Raw genomic sequence first — 24654 nt, 5'->3', positions numbered from 1 at the left:
GCCCTCCTGCTGATGATTGACAGGTTTCTATCTAGTTTTCTCCCTTTCTCTCTAGGAGAGAACTGCCGACCATCAGCAGATGGACGGGGAGAGCAGGAGATGAGGAATAACCAGGACTCTTCTCAGGTAGATCTGACTCTTTTCCAGGCCCAGTCTGCAATGATTACGATGCTGGTTCTCAGCAACCACTTACTCTTAGCTCATGAAATCAGCATTTCTGTCACTATTTTATGCTGCCCTCAGTGAGATCAGCATAAAGTTGATAACAGGTTCCCTTTAACTTGGCCGGTATGTTTTGTTGGGAAAGGTGGGAACCGTAATGTCTCAGTGCGACACCATAGACTAGAAGTACAAACTATGTTCCGCGACATCGGTCGTCGTGTAGACTGAATGGGGCTTTTTGTTTTTTCTCAACATTTATGTTGATAGATAAAAACATGTGTGCCCCCTCACAATAGTGCTGTCTCCTTAGTGCCCCCTCACAATAGTGCTGTCCCCTTAGTAGTGCCCCCTCACAATAGTGCTGTCCCCTTAGTGCCCCCTCACAATAGTGCTGTCCCCTTAGTGCCCCTCACAATAGTGCTGTCCCCTTAGTGCCCCTCACAATAGTGCTGTCCCCTTAGTGCCCCCTCACAATTGTGTTGTCCCCTTAGTGCCCCCTCACAATAGTGCTGTCCCCTTAGTGCCCCCTCACAATAGTGCTGTCCCCTTAGTGCCCCCTCACAATTGTGTTGTCCCCTTAGTGCCCCCTCACAATAGTGCTGTCCCCTTAGTGCCCCCTCACAATTGTGCTGTCCCCTTAGTGCCCCCTCACAATAGTGCTGTCCCCTTAGTGCCCCCTCACAATAGTGCTGTCCCCTTAGTGCCCCCTCACAATAGTGCTGTCCCCTTAGTGCCCCCTCACAATTGTGTTGTCCCCTTAGTGCCCCCTCACAACAGTGCTGTCCCCTTAGTAGTGTCCCCTCACAATAGTGCTGTCCCCTTAGTGCCCCCTCACAATAGTGTTGTCCCCTTAGTGCCCCCTCACAACAGTGTTGTCCCCTTAGTGCCCCCTCACAACAGTGCTGTCCCCTTAGTAGTGTCCCCTCACAATAGTGCTGTCCCCTTAGTAGTGCCGCCTCACAATAGTGCTGTCCCCTTAGTAGTGCCCCCTCACAATAGTGTTGTCCCCTTAGTGCCCCCTCACAATAGTGTTGTCCCCTTAGTGCCCCCTCACAATAGTGCTGTCCCCTTAGTAGTGCCTCCTCACAATAGTGCTGTCCCCTTAGTAGTGCCCCCTCACAATAGTGTTGTCCCCTTAGTGCCCCCTCACAATAGTGCTGTCCCCTTAGTAGTGCCCCCTCACAATAGTGCTGTCCCCTTAGTAGTGCCCCCTCACAATAGTGCTGTCCCCTTAGTAGTGCCCCCTCACAACAGTGCTGTCCCCTTAGTAGTGCCCCCTCACAACAGTGCTGTCCCCTTAGTAGTGCCCCCTCACAATAGTGTTGTCCCCTTAGTGCCCCCTCACAATAGTGCTGTCCCCTTAGTAGTGCCCCCTCACAATAGTGCTGTCCCCTTAGTAGTGCCCCCTCACAATAGTGCTGTCCCCTTAGTAGTGCCCCCTCACAATAGTGCTGTCCCCTTAGTAGTGCCCCCTCACAATAGTGCTGTCCCCTTAGTAGTGCCCCCTCACAATAGTGCTGTCCCCTTAGTGCCCCTCACAATAGTGCTGTCCCCTTAGTGCCCCCTCACAATAGTGCTGTCCCCTTAGTAGTGCCCCCTCACAATAGTGCTGTCCCCTTAGTAGTGCCCCCTCACAATAGTGCTGTCCCCTTAGTAGTGCCCCCTCACAATAACAAGATAGAATAAGGTACCTGGAGGAGGATGAATGTGGAAAACTGTAAGCAATCTCTTATAGATGTAAATTAATTACAAAAGATATAATAATAATATAAATATAAAAAAAAAAAGAGAGGAGGCAACAGCAGCGCTCACCCACAAACTCCGGTGGTTTAAAAAATAAATAAAGGAGGTGAACAGTAAGTATCAAGAAAAAAAAAAATAATAAAACAATAATTTGGGGGAAGGCGCCTGAACTCTCCCTAATCACACACAGGGAATGTACATAGAATGGATATACCAGGACATTTTGCACAGGTGCTTGATGGGGACCCAACACTTCTTTTATTTTTTTTTTATTTTTTTTATTTTTTTTCTATTTCAAAGTTCTTTTTATTGTGAATGAATTAAAGAACAAGAAACGCAGTACATCGGTACAACTGTCTTATAGGTTACATCTTTGTCTGACATATTTGTCTGACATATTGTCTGAAATTAGGAGTCATTATACAGAAACATTACCCAGACCCAGAAGACGGATGAGAGGAAGTGGGGGGTGTCAGAGCCGGCTGAGATCCTGACTCTGATAAAATAACGTCTTCTACGAAGCTTCTGAAGATCCCCGGAGCCTCCTGCCTTTCTGTAAGTGTGATTTATCCCTCTTTATCAGCTTTCTGAGCTCCTTAGAAAAAAAACATAGTGGAAAGTAAGGGAAGTGAGGTCACTGCATACAGTATCTGTAGAAGAGAGACACCCTCTGCTTCTGAGTGAAATGCATCTAGCTGTGCAGCTGAAATGAGATAATATGGCTGAAATAAACTTAAGGTAAGCCCAAACATAACAGTTCCTTCACAGACTGTACAAAGAAGCACTGCCATTATCCAAACCTTTTTTGAAGACTCAGGTACACTTTAAACACAGTCCTGACACCAAATGGAAGTCATTACATTGGAAAACATTCAAATTCTCAAAGGCTGCAGAAAGCATGTCAGATCAAGTGTCTGTGAACTTCCTATCAGTCATCCCATTAATAAAGACATTTACAGTAAAAATAAGATGAGAACTGTCTGCTGTATGTGGTAGACTGCGATGTGTATCCTGTGTAACACTGTATTCACTGTATAGCAGGAGGCCGGCTGACTGATTTATTATGGTCACCAGTCTGGTATGTATAAGACACCTCAATAGTCAAGTCATCTCCATTGTACAATATTGGTAGAGTTTTGTCATTCTTAATTTGTGAGACACTTTAGTTCATGTAAGATGTGATTTTCCTCACAATCCTCCTTCTTTCCCTCAGGTTTCTTAGGTGCAGGACTCTCTTCTTTTTAGAGCCAATGGTCCTTTCCATCAAGGACCCACCAAGGATGGAGAAGGACAGAGACCACATGGCTGCAAGGATATTAGACCTCACCCTGGAGATCATCTCCTTGATAACTGGAGAGGTGAGAGTCTCACATGACATCACTCTTATCTCTAGTAATAAAACAGGGAAATTACTGGAAAGGTGAAGGATTCTTAGAATCTCTGTAGTGATCGGCGTCTCCCCATACACAGGATTACACAGTAGTGAAGAAGTCGTCTGGTGAGTGTGTGACACCCCGTGTGTCAGGAGGATGGAGCAGGACCCAGAGCCCCATCACCGAGCCTCCACCTCATTCCCTGATACATGAGCAGAAGATCCTAGAACTTACCACCAGGATCACTGAGCTGCTGAGCGGAGAGGTGAGCGCTGCTGGGAATGCTGGGACATTATACAATAACGCCAAGGGAGGGGTCTGGTAATGACTGTGTCCTTGTGTTGTCAGGTTCCTATAAGGTGTCAGGATGTCACTGTCTATTTCTCCATGGAGGAGTGGGAGTATTTAGAAGGACACAAGGATCTGTACAAGGACAGAGACCACATGGCTGCAAGGATATTAGACCTCACCCTGAAGATCTTGTCCTTGATATCTGGAGAGGTGAGAGTCTCACATGACATCACTCTTATCTCTAGTAATAAACCAGGGAAATGACTGGAAAGGTGAAGGATTCTTAGAATCCCTGTAGTGATCGGCGTCTCCCCATACACAGGATTACACAGTAGTGAAGAAGTCGTCTGGTAAGTGTGTGACACCCCGTGTGTCAGGAGGATGGAGCAGGACCCAGAGCCCCATCACCGAGCCTCCACCTCATTCCCTGATACATGAGCAGAAGATCCTAGAACTTACCACCAGGATCACTGGGCTGCTGAGCGGAGAGGTGAGCGCTGCTGGGAATGCTGGGACATTATACAATAACGCCAAGGGAGGGGTCTGGTAATGACTGTGTCCTTGTGTTGTCAGGTTCCTATAAGGTGTCAGGATGTCGCTGTCTATTTCTCCATGGAGGAGTGGGAGTATTTAGAAGAACACAAGGATCTGTACAAGGACATCATGATGGAGAATCACCAGTCCCTCACATCACCGGGTAAGAGGAGCCCTTCCATGACTGTAGAGGGGAGAACAGTTTTGAATCAGAGTGCGGATGTAGATGTGCTGTGCCACAGATTTGGCTAGGGCTACTGCTAAATGATCAGATAGATTACCCCCGCCCCCCCCCCCCCCCCCAGTCTTTACCCTTTAATCCATATGGACATCACTGCAGGGGAACCACCAGGCCACTACCTTTGGAAGTAGTCTATGTTCAGTGGCTGCTGACCCACTGGGATCAAGAGATACCAATGAAAAGCACCAAGGGATCAGTCAGAACTGTAGCCACAAGACAAGCAAAGACAGGGAGCGTTTGTGTAATGCAGTAAACAGTGCAAAGATCAGAGTAGGCAGCACAGGGTTAATACTAGAAACAGGCAGAGGTCATGTCAGATAGCAATAAGTTAAATCCAGTTAACAGGCAGAGGTGAATAAAGCCACTTTCAGACAAGCAAGTGTCACCCGTCCTGACCTCCCAGCACTGCCGGGGTCACATTATACTGATTTATGACGCTATGTAACGCTTACAGTTCTGGAACGTATTAGATAACACTGACAGCATTATGTGAGTGTTATCCAATACATTCCAGACCTCTAAGGGTTACATAGCATCATAAATCAATATAATGCTATGCGACCCTGGCAGTGCTGGAAGTTCAGGACGGGTGCTGGGATGTGAGTCCTCAGCGTCACACTCGCTCGTCTGAAAGCAGCCTAAATGTGTAACTGAACTCAAGAGTGGATCTCCTTGGTAGGAAACTAGCAACTAGAACCTCTTACTCAGGCACCATTCCACAGGGGAGGATGCCTTAAATATCCCAGGGAGGCTAGCCATAGAGTGGACAGATTAGGGCCACACATGCTGGCCCTTTAAGAACCAGAGGTAGCACATGCCCTACAGGCGGACAAAGCCACTGCAGGCCAAGAGCTGGCCACAGATCAGCATGCTGTGGACAGAACAGTGAAATGTCAACAGGTATGGACCACCGGAGCAGGGAGTTGGGTAAGCGCTCCAACAGCCTTCAAGGAACAAGGAGATGTGAGCAGCCACGGACCGGCCGGCATCACAGATTTACTTATCATTGGACATAGACAATGTATTCAGTCACCGTGTGTTTTTCCTACAGATGGATCCAGTCAGAGAAATCCACCAGAGAGATGTCCCAGTCCTCAGTATTCCCAGGACTGTCCAGAGGAGAAACCAAATATCCCACTGGATCATCAGGTAGGTGAAGCTGAGGTTTCTACAAATCCTCTATAGACTGATGTAATGGAGCTTTCCACTGACCTCCCCCAGGAGCAGTGGAGTATACTGTAGGGTTGTTGCGGGTATCGAAATTTCGATACCCAATCGATACTTTTGTCCCGGTATCGATACGATACCGGGATTTCCGTTTTTTCGATACTGGGCTGCGCTTCTGCGCAGTCTAGTATCTCTGAACATGAGCGCGCTGCTATCGGCGCGCTCATGTTCTCTCTCAGCAGCACGGGGAGAAGGAAGCTGTCCTCCCTCCCCCTGTGCTGCTGCCGCTGCCACCAATGAGAAGAGAGGGGCGGAGGAGGGGCGGCAATGAGAAGAGAGGGGCGGAGGAGGGGCGGCAATGAGAAGAGAGGGGGTGGAGGAGGGGCGGCAATGAGAAGAGAGGGGCGGAGGAGGGGCGGGCGCACTGCGCCACCAATGATAGGATTACTATCGGAGCGATGGGAGGAGACATCAGCTTCACTAGTGGGCGTTCCTTTTCCCTGCGCTGCGATTGGACAGCGCTACAGCCAGGGAGAAGGAACGCCCACTAGTGAAGCTGATGTCTCCTCCCATCGCTCCGATAGTAATCAGCAGCATGTGGAGCAGGAGAGGAGACAGTAATGGGGCACTGCGGGCGAACGGAGCGGCGCCCAGGACTAAATGGTGAGTGCTGAGACATCGCTGGGCGCCGCTCTGTGTGGCCTAATAGTGAAAGTCTGGACTCATATACAGTAGTCAGTCTTTAACACATACAGGAGGCGGGTGCCGGCAGCAGAATCGCATTGCCGGCACCCTGCCCCTGACAGGGAGCTGCGATCAGCGGCAGTTAACTGCCGCTGATCTGCTAGTACCCGCCTCCTGTATAAAGGGGTAAAATCATTGGTGGTGCAGTGTGCCCCCCCCCTCAATCCCCCCATCCCATTAAAATCATTGGTGGCACAGTGCGCCGGCCCCTCTCAACCCTCCAGTATTAAAATCATTGGTGGCAGTGGCCACAGGGACCTCTCCACTCCCCCTCATTGGTGGTGCAGTGGCAGCTTCTGATCGGAGCCCCAGCTGTGTAAGCCTGGGGCTCCGATCGGTTACCATGGCAGCCAGGACGCTACAGAAGCCCTGGTTGCCATGGTAACATCCCTGATGCTGTGTGCACAAAGCACAGAGCAGCAAGGACAGTGTGGAGTCCTATTCACCCTGATAGAGATCTATCAGGGTGAATAGGAAAAGGGATGAAAGATCCCAGGTTCTAGCCCCTAAGGGGGGAAATAGTTATTAAATAAAAAGTGAAAAAAAAAAAAACACTAAAATATGAAGTATAAATCACCCCCCTTTTCCCAATTTCACATATAAAATATATAAATAAACATATTACATCGCCACGTCAGAAAAGTCCAAACTATTAAAATATAAAAAAAAAATCTAGGTGGTGAATGCCGGAACAGAAAAAATAAAATAAAAACTGCGCGATTCGCCATTTTTAAAAATGAGGAATGCACGTGGCTTTTTTTGTTTATTTTTTTCGCGTGGTATCGAATGGTATCGAGTATCGCAATACTTTTTCATGGTATCGAAACCGAATCAAAAATTTGGTATCGCAACAACTCTAGTATACTGTACTCTGTATTTCATGTTATTGTTGTTTGTAAATGGTTTCTGGTGCCATAAAAGATTGAATTAATTGTAATTAAATGGAACTTGTCAGCAGAAAAATTGCCCCTAAACTGCCCCCCTTTAACCCTTTCCTGACATCCATACATGTACGGCGGATGTCGGGTCTCTAAAGATGGTGCCTGCTCCGGAACAAGCGCCTTAGCCGCCGGGTGCTTGCAGTTCCATACAGCAGACATACGGGGCTAATGTCTGTGATCAGTGATAATGCCGTTCACAGACATTAATCCCCTCAGATGCTGTGTTGAAATGTGACCGCGGCGTCTGAGAGGTAAAAAACCCCAGAAGCACGAGCTTTCTGGGCAGGAACACTTTTCCCTGGCTGAAATCAGGGAAGGCGTCCCATAGTAGTAATAGGCCAGAAGCTGTAGAAGGCTTTTATGACTATTACTTGTATATTCCAATGCAGGTGGCAGCATGTATCGTAATATACTGATCTTTATATTCTGTAATGGCAAAAAATACAATACTTAATATAAAAGGCAATCTAATGATTGCATGTTGGGGGCCTAAAAAAAAAAGTTAAAAAGTTTTTTAAAATTACAAAAATTCTAATCACCCCCCCCTCCTTTACCCCAAATTAAAATAAAAGTAATTAAGAATATAGACATCATTATATAAATATAATATTTAAATATTGATCACTTACGGCGAATGGTGTAATGGAAAAAAAAACACACCACAAAATGGTATCAATAAAAAAAACAGATCGTCCCGCAATTCAAAATACAAACTACAAATTGGCGTGGTATTACAAAGCAGGAAGTGCTCAACCCCATATGCAGTGGTGCATGTCTGACCGCTGCCTGCACAGACATCTCCACTGCGCCTGCGCCGATGACCGAGATGTCTGTGCAGGCAGCGGTCAGACATTCACTGCGCCTGTGCCGAATACAGACGCGCACGGTGCATGCGCGAGAATTCGTCCGCTGGCTCACAGGGAGGATCGCATTCCGGAGGAGATGGGCGGGCTGGAGGGACGCGCTGGGCGGCATTTTGTGAAGGTAGACCGAGCCTCTAGGTGCTGAAAAGACGCCCGCATAGCACCTAGAGGCTCATTAGCATATCAATATAAGTTTGTTTTTTAGCGAAACGGCTGCACAAAAAGCTATTCTATTAGGATTGTTTGGTAGAGCAGACACTAGCGGATCGCTAGTGTCTGAAAGCTATTTATGTGAAAACGAAGTGGTAGAAACCCTTTAAACATTGTGAAACTCCATGGCATTCCCTCTGATGTGGTCCCAGATCGTGGGACTCAGTTTGTTTCCAGATTCTGGAAAGCGTTCTGTACTCCACTGGGGGTACAACTGTCCTTTTCTTCGGCTTTTCATCCTCAGTCGAACGGACAGAGGGAGCGCACTAATCAGAGTTTGGAGACTTACTTGAGATGTTTTGTATCTGAGAACCAGGAGGAGTGGTCTTCCTTTTTGTCTTTGGCAGAGTTTGCCATAAACAATCGTAGTCAGGAGTCCACTGGTGAGTTTTTGGGGGCATATGGGTTTCACCCGCAGTTTAGCACATTTTCTCAGTCTGATACTTCTGGTATCCCTGAGGAAGAATGTTTTTCATCATCATTGTCATAGATATGGCGAAAAATTCAAAATAATTTGAAGAATATGGGCAACAAGTATAAACGTGTAGCTGACAGGAAACGAATGAATGGTCCGGACCTATGTGTGGGTGATTCTGCGTGGCTGTCCACAAGAAACATTAAGTTAAAGGTACCTTCCTGGAAGTTGGGTCCAAGGTTTAGCAGTCCATATAAGATCACGGCCATTATTAATCCTGTAGCTTTTTGTCTTGAACTTCCTCAGGCCCTGAAAATTCATAATGTGTTCCATAAGTCTTTGTTGAAGAGATATGTGGAACCTTTGGAGCCGTCTTCCTTACCACACGCTCCTGTCATGGTGGATAGTAGTTTGGAATTCCAGATTGCCAAAATAATTGATTCTCGAGTTATCCGTAGATCTCTTCAGTATCTTGTCCACTGGAAGGGTTATGGACCAGAAGACAGGATGTGGGTACCGGCATCCGACGTGAATGCCAGTCGTTTGGTGAAAGCCTTTCACAGATCTCACCCGGATAAGGTGGGTCCTGGGTGCCCGGAGGTCACCTGTAGAAGGGGGTTACTGTCACGAACGTTCCCGTGACATGTGCCAGGAGATCAGAAAGACTGGCAACACGTTGATCTGACAAGTTCAGTGTGGTCAATTTGTGTCTGTGTTGTTTTGGTAATGGCCACACCCCTTGCTTCAGGTGTTGTTTGTGTGGTCATTTTACCTTTCCTATTTATTGCCGCCTCTCTCTCTTTGGGGTGCGGTTTATAGCTTCTATTCCTGGACTTCTGGCTAGCTGGTTGTTGGATCTCGGTTGAGCTCCTGGTGCTGCCTTTACTGTAGGTGAAGTTAAGTGGTGTCTTCCCTATTTGTATTTTGTTTGTTGTATTTTCCTGTCTTTTGTATCTAGGCCTGAGGAAGACTCCTGTTCATCCTTCTGGTGGAGGAATAGGTTGTCTCAAGTCCTGTCACTATAACCAGGGCCCTACAGGGTGTGTTAGGGCTCTAGGTTCCTGTATATAAACTTTCCTACCATAGAGGTCAGTTCATACTGATAGTTAGTCAAGATTTGGATTAGGGTTGTTCTAGGAGGTGACCTTCTCCTTTACCCTAGTTTCCAGGCCTAGTTTCTGTCCCCTTTTCTCCTGTGCTCGGAGTGGAGTTTCCCACCCACACCACATCCGTGACAGTTATTTAGTCAGTTTTGGCCCAGTAACTGCCCAAATATGTGAAGTAATTCTAAGAGCGACGCCTATAATCTGCGTGTCATACTGATCCACAGTACTGTTTCACTACCACAGCGGACTCCCTATACATCTTTCTGCATTGCACAGTATTTTACACCAATATACAGGCTCTCTACAGCCGGGAAATAGCTGTTTTTTAACCCAATTCATCAGGAAAAAATTTCAATGAAATCTTTTTGGGAAATTTGACAACCGTCCGAATCTAATTTTAGAAAAATTCGCTTATCTCTACTTATCAACATTGAGGACCAAGTGAGTTTATCTCTCTACTGCACTCCCCCATCGGGCCACCCAGTTAAGTTATTTGTGGCTGACCGCGTCACAGTGAGGAGGGAGGGACGTTCTCCCTTCTTCTCCACTGTGCAGCTGCTTATGAGAACATGGTGTGCGCTGAGGTTTGCTTGCACCATGTTCACTGATAGTGACTGATTCTAAGCTGCACAATAGCGAAAAATGTCAATCCTGGTATCGAATCGGGTATCAAACTATGGAAAAAGTATCGAGACCTCGGTACCTGGTGCAACCCTACTTGGGTACACTATAAGAGGGCATTTTTTCTACTGGCACACATTATGGGGGCTTTATTACAACTGGGGCACTATAGGCAGACATTATTATTTCTGTGGCATACTTTCGTGGCTGTCATTACTGCTGGGGGGGCATTAGCTCTACTGGGGGCATATTTACTACTGGGGTACGCTGGGGGCTTTAATACTACTGGGGCTTCATGGTGGGCTTTAAAACTACTGAAGGGCACTATGGAGGGCTTTATTACTACTGGAGCACAATAGGGGCGTTAGTACTACTGGGGGCATTATAGGCAGGCATTTTGGTGTGCTTTATTACTACTGGGGGATCATGGGGAACATGATTACTAGTATGGGGGCATTATTACTTCTGGAGCACAATGGTGGACATTTACCTTTGGGGCACTATTACTACAAAGGGCAATGTGGGAGAGAATTAATAATATTGGTGGGACTTTTGGGAGCACTATTACTATGGGGCGCACCCTGGCACATTATTTTTGGGAGACACTATGGTTAATGCACTATTACGGACAGGGGAACTATCTGCTGGGTGCAATTATTTTTGAGGGCACTTTGTGTGCCAATAATTATTGAATGGGGCACGATCTGTTTCTGTAGTATAGTATTGGGGAGCACAGCAACTATTGAGGGTGGCAGAATAGGGTGTTGAGAAGGTGAGAGGATGATGGAAAAGTAGGAATCTAAGATTTCTGTTTGACAAACTGTGAGAACGTCAGAGGAGACATCAGTGCATGCAAGAGGTATGTGGTGCTGTATTCTCCTGTAAGTTTGGTAGGGCAGAATGTAATTTAAAAAGTAATGACCAGCCATCATGGGTCTTAATGTGGTTTCCAACATGATTAACGCTGCAGCACTGGGATCAGAAATTTGTCACTACTTTTATTACTTTATGACAACCCCAAAACTAATACATACTTCCAGACAGATCCTAAAAAAAATACAGACCCCAAAATACAGACTGCAAATCAGACCCCAAAATTAGTACATATCTCATACTTATACAGACCCCAAATCGGCATCAAAATTAATTCAGACCCAGATCAGAACCCAAATTTATACAGACCCTAAATTACGACCCAAATTTATACAGACGTATATCAGATCCCAAATTAATGCAGACCCCTGTCACACCTACAGTCAGGTCCATAAATATTGGGACATCGACACAATTCTAACATTTTTGGCTCTATACACCACCACAATGGATTTGAAATGAAACGAACAAGATGTGCTTTACCTGCAGACTGTCAGCTTTACTTTGAGGGTATTTACATCCAAATCAGGTGAACGGTGCAGGAATTACAGCAGTTTGCATATGTGCCTCCCACTTGTTAAGGGACCAAAAGTAATGGGACAGAATAATAATCATAAATCAAACTTTCACTTTTTAATACTTGGTTGCAAATCCTTTGCAGTCAATTAGAACCTGAAGTCTGGAACGCATAGACATCACCAGACGCTGGGTTTCATCCCTGGTGATGCTCTGCCAGGCCTCTACTGCAACTGTCTTCAGTTCCTGCTTGTTCTTGGCGCATTTTCCCTTCAGTTTTGTCTTCAGCAAGTGAAATGCATGCTCAATCGGATTCAGGTCAGGTGATTGACTTGGCCATTGCATTACATTCCACTTCTTTCCCTTAAAAAACTCTTTGGTTGCTTTTGCAGTATGCTTTGGGTCATTGTCCATCTGCACTGTGAAGCGCCGTCCAATCAGTTCTGAAGCATTTGGCTGAATATGAGCAGATATTGTCCGAAACACTTCAGAATTCATCCTGCTGCTTTTGTCAGCAGTCACATCATCAATAAATACAACAGAACAAGTTCCATTGGCAGCCATACATGCCCACGCCATGACACTATCATCACCATGCTTCACTGATGAGGTGGTATGTTTAGCATCCTTCTCCATACTCTTCTCTTCCCATCACTCTGGTACAAGGTGATCTTGGTCTCATCTGTACATAGGATGTTGTTCCAGAACTGTGAAGGCTTTTTTAGATGTCGTTTGGCAAACTCTAATCTGGCCTTCCTGTTTTTGAGGCTCACCAATGGTTTACATCTTGTGGTGAACCCTCTGTATTCACTCTGGTGAAGTCTTCGCTTGAGTGTTGACTTTGACACACATACACCTACCTCCTGGAGAGTGTTCTTGATCTGGACAACTGTTGTGAAGGGTGTTTTCTTTACCAGGGAAAGAATTCTTCGGCCATCCACCACAGTTGTTTTCCGTGGTCTTCCGGGTCTTTTGGTGTTGCTGAGCTCACCGGTGCGTTCCTTCTTTTTAAGAATGTTCCAAACAGTTGTTTTGGCCAGGCCTAATGTTTTTGCTATCTCTCTGATAGGTTTGTTTTGTTTTTTCAGCCTAATGATGGCTTGCTTCACTGATAGTGACAGCTCTTTGGATCTCATCTTGAGAGTTGACAGCAACAGATTCCAAATGCAAATAGCAGACGGGAAATGACCTCTGGACCTTTTATCTGCTCATTGTAATTGGGATAATGAGGGAATAACACACACCTGGCCATGGAACAGCTGAGAAGCCAATTGTCCCATTACTTTTGGTTCCATAACAAGTAGGAGGCACATGTGCAAACTGTTGTAATTCCTGCACCGTTCACCTGATTTGGATGTAAATACCCTCAAATTAAAGCTGACAGTCTGCAGTTAAAGTACATCTTGTTTGTTTCATTTCAAATCCATTCTGGTGGTGTATAGAGCCAAAAATGTTACAAGTGTGTCGGTGTGTCCCAATATTTATGGACCTGACTGTATATCTCCTATCTCACCTCTTGGTCCCTTAAATGCAGACCTCAGACCAGACAAAAAAATAATAATAACCTCTCCTCCTCCAGGTACCATCACTCTTAGTTCATATCCTCAAACCTGTGTCAGAACAGAATGCAGTGCTGACGCCGGGAGAAGAGGACCAGGGTGCGGTATGTAATACTTAGCACCGTACTTCCCACTCCCTGGGCCTTCTGTACTAATGAGCACTTCCACTACCCGTGCCTCATCATCTCTGATTCAGAATGTGGGTGGCTGTAGTAGTACAAACAGTATTAGCAGCACCAGCCGCCCGGCTAGTAGTAGTAGCAGACCACAGTTCTCCCTTGCTTCTAGTAGGCGCCACAATATTATGGAGGACAAGGAGGATGAGATTGTGGATTGGATGGCTCACTCCTCCTCTCAGTCACAGCAGGCTGATGTCAATTTTCAACACTTTTTGACAATGTTTTGACATAATAGTAAGTCATTTTATTCAATGTATTCACTCTATTCGAACTAGGACCCTTACAATATACCTTTTATTATTTATCATTAAAATATATGCCCCGTTTTGGTGGCTGATAATACACAAAAGTACAGACCTAAAGCCGGCTACTTACTACTACACGAACAGCGACCACCACGTTTGTGACGAATATACAACAATACACACATAGATAGATAGAAGGGAAGGTCATACCATACTTAGGTGGAGCGGCTAGTATCCTTATATGTGTGGAGTCTTTCCCTAATGCAGTCCTCCACTAGCCTTTGCCCAGGAACCACCCCTGATAGTGGGGTTTCCCTGTCCTCGTACCTTCCCTACTTACCCTAAATCACCCTAACAGTGAAAGTAAAAGTTGAAACAAATAGATTACATATAGCAATGATACTGCCGCAACTAAGATAGATGTTGCCCAGAAGTCAGTTAACAATAAATACTCCATAACACAATACCCCAACGCGTTTCGCCCACTCAGGGGCTCCAGGTTCAAATGATAAATTCAAATAATAGCACAAAATACAGTGTCTACTTGGATATATTCACCATGAGGTACATTTTATTATTATTACAACTGTCGTCCTGAAAAATGCTGCGGACGTCACAAATAATGAGAGAAACCTTATATGCTGGGAACTGGAAACAACACTAGCTCCTAATGGATGACGGAGATGCTACTAGTAAATCCCGTTCCTGTCATGACTGCCTCCTCCCAGGGTCTCGATGTCAATTTTCACCTCTGAGTCTGACAATGTGCCATTGAGCCAATAGTCACAGCATTCCTCCTGCTCTCCTCCTCGCGGCTCCAGAGAAGCTTTTCATTTGCATCATCTCTGTCTCATCTCTGTCTCTTAATTGCGCTCTTCTAATGAGGGACCTTCTTGTTTCCTAAGAAGAGGCACCAAAACCCCATGTGATGTGGAAGATAATTGTCACTGTGTGGTCCACTGTGACAGTTTTGGCCGTGTAGGCTGGCTGCATGCCCTCTCGCATACTGGCTGCAGGCTGTCTCCTGTGTATGCTGGTTGCTTGGGGCTGCATGCTGGCTGCTGTGTTTTGTGGTACTGCTGCCTGTGAATGTGTGTACTCATCTTGTCTGCATCTCTGTGCAGTCCATATCACTGTTGCCGTGCAGGCTCCCTTGCGTACTGGCTGCAAGCTTACACCTGTGTATGCTGGTTGCTTGGGACTGCATGCTGGCTGCGGTGTAGTGCGTGAACTGTGGCCTGTGTTTGTGGATTCCTGTGTCTGCATCTCTGTGGCTCATGTCTCTGATGCAGGCTGGCTGCATGCGCTTTGTGTACTGGCTGTGGGTATCCCCATGCATGCTGGTTCTGCAATGCATGCTGGCTGTGGGCTTGTGTGTGAACATGGCCTTAGTATGTATGCCTTTCGGTTTGTATCTGTTACATGGGTTGTTTGTGCTCTGGCATACTGGCTGCAGTGGACTCCGTGTATGCTGGTTGCCAGGGGCAACATCCAGTACTGCAGCCTGTGTGTTCACTTCCCTGTTCATGCAGGCTCCCCTTCCTGTTTGGTTCTGATGGGGTTAACTTCCCCTGGTCTGTTCCTGGGTGTGGCTTATCAGGAGCCCTCTTATCTAGCTATATCTACCTGTGAGCTGTGGGGCTTGGGGTCAGTCAGTCTGTCCTGTGCCTTACTGGGTGTAGCCCCTTGCTGCTGACCCAGTTTATATTTTTGCTATCTGCCCTTTTGCGTGGTGTCGCCTGGTAATGCATTATTGTGGTTCCTGTTCTTCGGTGTATGTTGCTATTGCCTTGCCTGTTCTGTACCTGTTCTGTATGATGTTGTGGTTACCTGTTCTATGATGTCTTGTACCTGTCTTCTGTGATCTGATAGCCTGGCAGTGCTAAACTGCTTCTGATGTACCCTGCCTGTTCCTTGTCCTGCTTGGCAGTGCCTACTGCTTCTGATCCTTGTCTGTTCTTCTCTGCTTGTAGTCCCTCTCTGCTTCTGTTCCTATCCCGTGTTTGTCCTGCCTTCTTGAGAGGGCCCCTGGGTTTCCCGGAGGGGGAATCACTAGTCTGTGTGAATCTCTATCTGTGTGCAGCTCTACCTAATACTGCCATGCTTCCATTCCATTTGGGATCCAGGCATCTGCTTCTGTAAATCTCTATCTGTGTGATTCTCAAGTCTGTGTGCAGTTCTGCCTGAGACCGCCATGCTTCCATTCCACATGCGGTCCAGGCATCTGCTTGTGTGTACTGGTTCCCATTGTCTGTTCTGTTCCATGTCTGGTGTTTGCTTGGGTTCCAGTTCTGTTGTCTGTTCAGCTGGTGCTTGCACCAGCGTGGTTCTCTGCAGGTAGAGGCCAAATGTACCGGGACCTTCCTGGAGGTGCGACCAGTGAGCCCTTGGCCCAGTTCATTCCCACCACCAGGGGCTCTGTGAAGAACGGGGCTCACTGGCTCTGGTCTGTCGGTGCACTTGGTTCTGTGGTAGTGCTACCACTATTGCCTACCTGCTTTACTGTTATGTGCTTTTATTACACTGGTAATAAAGATCTTTGTGGTTCCTTGGTCTGTTTTGCCTGTTTCCTGTTTGCATGACGTCCCAGAGGTCTGCCTTGGGCCTCCGGCACATGACAATAATCCAAATAGTCTTCCTGTTAATGACTTGTGTGAGAAGGGTCAGAGTTAGGACTGCCAAAAGGAGGAGGTTCAGGCAGAGGTGGAGGACCCAATGCATAGCTGTTTTAGTGGTGGTAGTAGTAGTGACGGTAACAGCAATAGTAGCTGTGGCGACAGTGTAACTTGGGTCAAATGGGCAAACCCAGAACAGGGAATCGGGGGGGGGGGGGGGGGGCAAGGATCCCACGATGACATATCACTTTCTGATAAAAGGGACGGGAAGGGTTAGGACGATGATAATGATTTTGTGTTGGACAGGACATGGGAGCGGGATCTGTGTGCTGAGGAGGAGGCGGCATCAGAAGAGAAGGGTGATGGCGTGGCTGCAATGAGTGCAGGCAATGTATGTCCAGAGCCAGATCTACTTCTACTTCTAATTTGATGAGCTTGGGAACAAGTGATGCCACTGAAATCATGTTTGGCTGTTTTTCTCCACAAGGCAAACACACGAAACTGATCTGCAGGATTAAAATATGTAATTGACATTCAAATACAAGCATTGGCAACAAATCTCTATTGCAGCACATGAAACGGCATCACCAAATCAAGTGGGGAAATAGAATTGGCCAGCATTCGATAAAGTTTGTCCTCTTTCTCCCAGTCTTCTTTGTGACAGCCAGGCCACATCCCCAAGCAGTACAGTGACCTTATCAGCAGCAGCTTCTTCTTCTCCTGCTCATACTCCTCCTCCTCCTTGTCTTCTGTTCCATTATGAGACATTGATAACAGAATGTGTGGCCATGGGAAATCTATTCACAACCACCAACTTGGCACGTGGCCAAGTTGCTGGCAGTGCAGTTGCTGCTGTACCACTTAGTTGTGGTAATTGCAGTGCAGTTTCATTCCTTCACCAAAATTTAAGTCACAACAAGTAGCAGAAGCTGCTGCCCCAAACCTGATGCAAACAGCTAGGTTCAGTTGTAACTGGACTTTGCCCTTTCTCTGGCACACACCCTGTTTCCTAACCCTATGGACTTCTGGGAATGCAGATTGGAACAGTGGCTGGAAACGGCCAAGTTTGCTATCCCATACACATGATGACATAGAATCAACCATAGGAGATAGTAGAGAGGTGTAAAAGGTGGTAATGCACCTCTGGGGCGTTACAGATCTGCCATTGCTGGATATTTATGATCAGCCAGTGATGTGACTGCCTGTCTGTTCATGGTGATCCATACTGTACTGCAGCTGCTGCTCCGCCTGGTGCCATTACTACTACCCCTAAATGGCTGCACATTGTCTGCCTTTTTTTGTGAGGTTTCTCATTGCACTGCTGCTCCCAAAAAGGGAGAATTGTTGGGCAGGCATCTGCCTCCAATACAGGTCAATTATTGGAATGTTTTTAATTTTACAAAGCATAACACATGCGACGACACAGTGTCTTTTTAAACAGGCTGCTTCTTAACACTGTCAATAATGTGTTTACCTAGAGCTATATACACTCACCTAAAGAATTATTAGGAACACCATACTAATACGGTGTTGGACCCCCTTTTGCCTTCAGAACTGCCTTAATTCTACGTGGCATTGATTCAACAAGGTGCTGATAGCATTCTTTAGAAATGTTGGCCCATATTGATAGGATAGCATCTTGCAGTTGATGGAGATTTGAGGGATGCACATCCAGGGCACGAAGCTCCTGTTCCACCACATCCCAAAGATGCTCTATTGGGTTGAGATCTGGTGACTGTGGGGGCCATTTTAGTACAGTGAACTCATTGTCATGTTCAAGAAACCAATTTGAAATGATTCGAGCTTTGTGACATGGTGCATTATCCTGCTGGAAGTAGCCATCAGAGGATGGATACATGTTCTCATTCTGTTTACGCCAAATTCGGACTCTACCATTTGAATGTCTCAACAGAAATCGAGACTCATCAGACCAGGCAACATTTTTCCAGTCTTCAACAGTCCAATTTTGGTGAGCTCGTGCAAATTACATAGTAACATAGTACATAAGGCCGAAAAAAGACATTTGTCCTTCCAGTTCGGCCTGTTATCCTGCAAGTTGATCCAGAGGAAGGCAAAAAAAAAACCCTGTGAGGTAGAAGCCAATTTTCCTCACTTTAGGGGAATAAAAAATTCCTTCCCGACTCCAATCAGGCAATCAGAATAACTCCCTGGATCAACGACCCCTCTCTAGTAGCTATATCCTGTAATATTATTACACTCCAGAAATACATCCAGGCCCCTCTTGAATTCCTTTATTGTACTCACCATCACCACCTCCTCAGGCAAAGAGTTCCATAGTCTCACTGCTCTTACCGTAAAGAATCCTTTTCTATGTTTGTGTACAAACCTTCTTTCCTCCAGACGCAGAGGATGTCCCCTCGTCATAGTCACAGTCCTGGGGATAAATAGATGATGGGATAGATCTCTGTACTGACCCCTGATATATTTATACATAGTTATTAGATCTCCCCTCAGTCGTCTTTTTTCTAACGTGAATAACCCTAATTTTGATAATCTTTCAGGGTACTCTTTTTCCTATTTGTAGTGGAGATGAGTGGTACCCGGTGGGGTCTTCTGCTGTTGTAGCCCATCCGCCTCAAGGTTGTGCGTGTTGTGGCTTCACAAATGCTTTGCTGCAGACCTCGGTTGTAACGAGTGGTTATTTCAGTCAACGTTGCTCTTTTATCAGCTTGAATCAGTCGGCCCATTCTCCTCCGACCTCTAGCATCCACAAGGCATTTTTGCCCACAGGACTGCCCCATACTGGATGTTTTTCCTTTTTCACACCATTCTTTGTAAACCCTAGAAATGGTTTTTTTCTGTCCACAATGTGGTGCGGAGCAAGATGGATCTGTCATGGCTCACAATGTAAGTCAATGGGGACGGATCAGTTTTCTTGGACACAATAGAAAACAGATCCATTCCCTATTGACTTTCAATGGTGTTCATGACGGATCCGTCATGGCTATTTTAAAGATAATACAACCGGATCCAGATGCAGACGGTTGTATTATCATGACTGAAGCATTTTTGCTGATCCATGACGGATCCAGCAAAACCGCAGGTGTGAAAGTAGCCTAATTCATGTCTTGTAGAAGTGTATCATTTTCTTAGACCAACTGATAAGAAAAACTCTAATAAAGTGCATACAATACACTGGGGTCTAGCATAAATTACTATAGCCAAAAAGAACCAAACCAATAACCCCACAAAAAAATTTGGAAAACACTCATATAAAATATATGTAGTTTACTAAGACATAAAGTAAACATACAATGACAAAGGCACAAGGCAATGGGGGGATGGGACGCCCCGTGTATCGGAGCCGTAAACCCCCACCCTCACATATACTGTACTGACACGGGAACGTGCCAGAAACACAAGGTGCTAAGCCGCACTATAGTGGGTGATATGTAGATTCACCCAAAATAACATGTAGATAAATGCATACCGCAGGTGTACATGAAATCACCTAATCACACATACCATGGTTGCCCACCACAGTAAGTGGCAGCCGTGGCCTGCCTATATGGTAGAGCAGAAAACCAGGTCACAATGGATGATGAAATCATAACAGAGCAACAATAGCATGTGTAAGAAGTAACAACCAAATAGAGGCACAAAGCATGAACTACAGAATGCATAACTTACCCATAATGTGTGGAGGCACCAAGTGTCTGACCAGAGCTGCACCTCGACGCGCGTTTCGCCAGGAAAAGGCTTTGTTATATTGAAGTGTTTCATTTTCGCCTGGACATAAGAAAAACTAGCAGTGGAGTATATTTTTTTAATATCCTTCATCTTGCAGGAAAGTTCTGGTGAAACGACGAGTGGATTTGAAAAACCCATCTCGGTGTCTGTAAATGGTAAGAGCCTTTCATCAATCTTTTTTTATTGTAAATGTTTTTTTTAATGGGACAACTTATAGGAAGTTCAGAGAAACAAAAATGATTGGAGGGTAAATGCCGATTCAGAATAAAGGTCACATGATGCGATAGGCCAAAGAATCTGTAGAATGTGGACACTTGGGGTCCTTCTCGAGTCAGAGTGCTTTGGTTGTCCATATGTCCCTCTCAGACAGGTTCCCACCTTGCAGGGGAGATCAGTAGTACAGGATGTAAGCATTCAGTCAGATTAGGGCCTGGACCTAAAGATGAAGGGTAAATAGCCGTTGAAATAATAACTGGAAAAGTGAAGGCATCTAATGATGATAAGAGAAATAAGGAGAGGAGGACACCTGCAATTTAGCTGGTAAAATTCTGATAAAACCAAACCTGCTGAGATGAGAGTACTTGTAATTTTAAAAAACTGGTTTCCATATCACAAGACCATCAATGGTAAGGAAAAGGTAGCAGTTATCTAAAGACCGATCAAAGGCAATTTAAAATAAGTGAACCTTTTAGTCAAGAGGGAGGCTCTGCAAAGAAATGTGTGTAAAGTACTTTTACCAAACTAGTCTTCGGTCAGTACAGGCCAGCATCACAGGAGATGTTGCAGGAAGCCCAGCAGGGTAGAAGGCAGTTTTGCAGATCTGAGGAGACCAAAGGATTTCTAGACTGATGTGATTCAGCTAAGAAGGAAGTTGCCAGGCAGCCAAGATCACAGGAGGTAGATCTTGATCCTGAAGGAATCCTGGGTCTGAGAATAGATGAGCCTTACCTATTTCTGACAAAAAGGGCAAAAGGAATCGCCAGTGATAGGAGATCCCTCAATCCTGAAACAAGTCAACCAGTGGTTTTAGAATGAAACGTGGCACCAATATGTGGTGGGGAAAAGTTTATATCCGTGTTTTTATGCAGGGGATTCTACAGGTTATTGAAGATGGTAGTGATCACATTTCCTGGCTTGCAATTGTCTCAATAAAACTCCGAAAATAATATCATTTTGTTTCATTTTCCAGTGGAAGACCGGGTAAGAGACTCCTATGGACATCTCCATTTATCTTCCCATCATGAAGCAGAAGATAACAATACCACACATGATGATTCAATAACTCCTAATGTACCCTCAGTCCTTCACAGCAGAGATCTATCCACAGATACTGCTGGTCACAAGAAACCTTCATCTAAGCAATTACTGATTGGCAAAACAAGAACTAAACAGAAATGTGGGAACATTTTTTCTAGTCGCAAACGTTTTAAAAAGAAATCTACTCTTTTTTTGCATGAGAGAAATAGCAGAGATAATGGGTCATTTTCATGCTTGACTTGTGGAAAATCATTTAGCATGAAATCCATTCTAGTTAGACATCGGAGAACTCACACAAGGGAGAATCCATATTCATGTCCTGAATGTGGGAAAGGCTTTAACAGTCAATCAACTTTTATTCTGCATCAGAGAACTCATACAGGGGAGAAGCCATTTTCATGTCTTGAATGTGGAAAGTGCTTTAGTCAGAAATCACATCTTGTTACACATCAGAGAACTCACACAGGGGAGAAGCCATTTATGTGTTCTGAATGTGGAAAATGTTTTAGTCACAAATCAAGTCTTGTTAAACATCACAGAACTCACACAGGGCAGAAGTCATTTTCATGTCTTGAATGTGGAAAATCTTTTAGCATGAAATACATTCTAGTTAGACATCAGAGAACTCATACAGGGGAGAAGCCATTTTCATGTCTTGAATGTGGAAAGTGCTTTAGTCAGAAATCCATTCTAGTTAGACATCAGAGAACTCACACAAGGAAGAATCGATATTCATGTCCTGAATGTGGGAAAGGCTTTAACAATCACTTAAATTTTATTCGGCATCAGAGAACTCACACAGGGGAGAAGCCATGTATGTGTCTTGAATGTGGTAAGTATTTTGGTGCGAAATCAATGCTTATAAAACATGTAATAAGTCACATAGGAGAGAAGCCATTTTCATCTTCAGAATGTGTTAAACCTTTTAGCCAGAAATCCCATGTTGAGGAACATGAAAAACTCCACTTAGAGGAGAATCCATTTTTATGTTTACAATGTGGGAAATGCTTTAAGACTCAATCAATTTTTTTTCGGCATCAGAGAACTCATACAGGGGAGAAGCCATTTTTATGTCTTGAATGCGGAAAGTGCTTTAGTCGAAAATCAATTCTTGTTACCCATCAGAGAACTCACACAGGAGAGAAGTCATTTGTGTGTCCTGAATGTGGGAAGTGTTTTGATGTGAAGTCATTTCTTATACAACATCAAAGAATTCACACAGGGGAGAAGCAATTTTCATGTTCAGAATGTGGGAAATGTTTTAGTAAGAAATCAAATCTTGTTAGACATCAGAGAACTCACACAGAGGTGAAGCCATTTTCATGTCTTGAATGTGGGAAATGGTTTAAGACTCAATCAAATTTTTCTGAGCATCAGAGATCTCATACAGGAGAGAAGCCATTTTCATGTATTCAATGCGGAAAATACTTTAGTTCGAAATCAAATCTTGTTACACATCAGAAAACTCACACAGGAGAGAAGCCATTTGTGTGTCCTGAATGTGGGAAATGTTTTAGTAAGAAATCAAATCTTATTACCCATCAGAGAACTCACACAGGAGAGAAGCCATTTGTGTGTCCTGAATGTGGGAAGTGTTTTGATGAGAAGTCATTTCTTATACGACATCAAAGAATTCACACAGGGGAGAAGCCTTTTTCATGTTCAGAATGTGGGAAATGTTTTAGTCAAAAATCACATCTTGTTACACATCAGAGAACTCACACAGGGGAGAAGTCATTTTCATGTCTTGAATGTGGAAAGTGCTTTAGTCAGAAATCGTATCTTGTTATACATCAGAGAACTCACATAGGAGCACATCAGAGAACTCAAATAGGAGAGATGCCATTTATGTGTCCTGACTGTGGGAAGTATTTTACGTTGAGATCAAGGCTTAACTATCATCTAAGAAGTCACACAGGGGAGAAGCCATTTCCATGTCTTGAATGCGGAAAAAGTTTTGGTCATAAATCACATCTTGTTAGACATCAGAGAAATCACACAGGGGAGAAGCCATTTATGTGTTCTGAATGTGGGAAGTATTTTACGGCGAGATCAAGGCTTAACTATCATCTAAGAAGTCACACAGGGGAGAAGCCATTTCCATGTCTTGCATGCGGGAAATGTTTTGTTCAGAAATCACATCTTGTTAGACATCAGAGAAGTCACACAGGGGAGAAGCCATTTATGTGTTCTGAATGTGGGAAGTGTTTTGGTGTGAAATCAGTGCTTATAAAACATGTAAGAAGTCACATACAGTAGGAGAGAAGCCATTTTAATGTTCAGAATTTGGGAAATCTTTTGGTATAAAGCAAATCTTATTAGACATCAGAAATGTTTAACCTGTCAAGCAAGTGTTGTTCGACATCACAGAACTCAGAACATATAGGAGAAGCCATATTTATGTGGAAAATTTGGCAAGTCTTTTATTCAGAAATCAAGTCTTGCTAAACATGAGAGAATTCACTTAGAAGAGAAGCCATTGTAATGTTCAGATTGTAAGACATGTGAGAAGTGTGGAGCTTCATTGTGAGACCTGCTGCCTAATCATGTCTTCTCTATAACTTAAAACGGTTGTCCAGTTTCACATATTAATGACCTAGGGAGGGTATCATGGACATCTTTGCATGTGATCAACCCCCTTCCACCATCAATCAGACAGCATATTTGCAAAACAGTTAAAAGGAACTCTATGGGCAGTATTGACCCTATGAGGTCTGGACTAAAGGAAATGCAGCCAGTAGGGATGCTGTATGTGGTCCTGAAGTAAACTGCACCACACTGGCCCACAGGGTTACATGTAAATCCACCGATGGGCCCCTGAGCAAGGTGGGCCCCTAGTCTCCCACCCCTTGCACAAGTGGCAAATAACACAGTAGACTTGCTGCATTACATACATATATTCAATGTACAGCACCTCAACCAGCCTATGTTCATATAACAAACTTCATAGAAGAAACTCCCCAGTTTATTATTATAGACAGGATCAGATAGCTGAGATGTCTTCTAGGTACAGAGGAAAGCTAGCCAATATCCTCTTTTCCCCAGGATCTACCTTCTCAGAGTTGCTGCAGGGACCCCCATATTCAAGCATCTGGTAGCATCTTGCTGCTGTATGAGCAGGTAATATTTGAATGTATCCGTACGATGGACCACAGTCCGACATTGAGCTGAGCGTACACTATAAACCCTCCCAATGCGTTGATTGCTGCTAAATGCGGTGTCATCATGGCCATAACAGATGACAGTCACAAATACTTATGCTAGATGTGATTTATCAGTTGCTACTTG

The 24654-nt window shown here is 44.9% G+C and overlaps 1 protein-coding gene across 1 annotated transcript in view; it reads left to right on the top strand.

Annotated features, from left to right (window-relative positions):
* The window catches only part of LOC120999664 (oocyte zinc finger protein XlCOF6-like), a 2208135-nt gene that overhangs the window by 5562 nt on the left and 2177919 nt on the right, over nucleotides 1-24654 (top strand). Inside the window, exons 2-4 of the mRNA XM_040430669.1 lie at nucleotides 3119-3263; nucleotides 3376-3543; nucleotides 4143-4266. Of these exons, the coding sequence (XP_040286603.1) occupies nucleotides 3156-3263; nucleotides 3376-3543; nucleotides 4143-4266 (400 nt within the window). The 5' untranslated portion in view covers nucleotides 3119-3155. The remainder of the gene's footprint in view (nucleotides 1-3118; nucleotides 3264-3375; nucleotides 3544-4142; nucleotides 4267-24654) is intronic.

Source organism: Bufo bufo, chromosome 4 (assembly GCF_905171765.1).
Source record: "Bufo bufo chromosome 4, aBufBuf1.1, whole genome shotgun sequence".
In the NCBI taxonomy this organism is placed as follows: domain Eukaryota; kingdom Metazoa; phylum Chordata; class Amphibia; order Anura; family Bufonidae; genus Bufo; species Bufo bufo.
The sequence above is the reverse complement of the archived record's forward strand: the minus strand, read 5'-3'. Positions and strand labels throughout refer to the sequence as shown.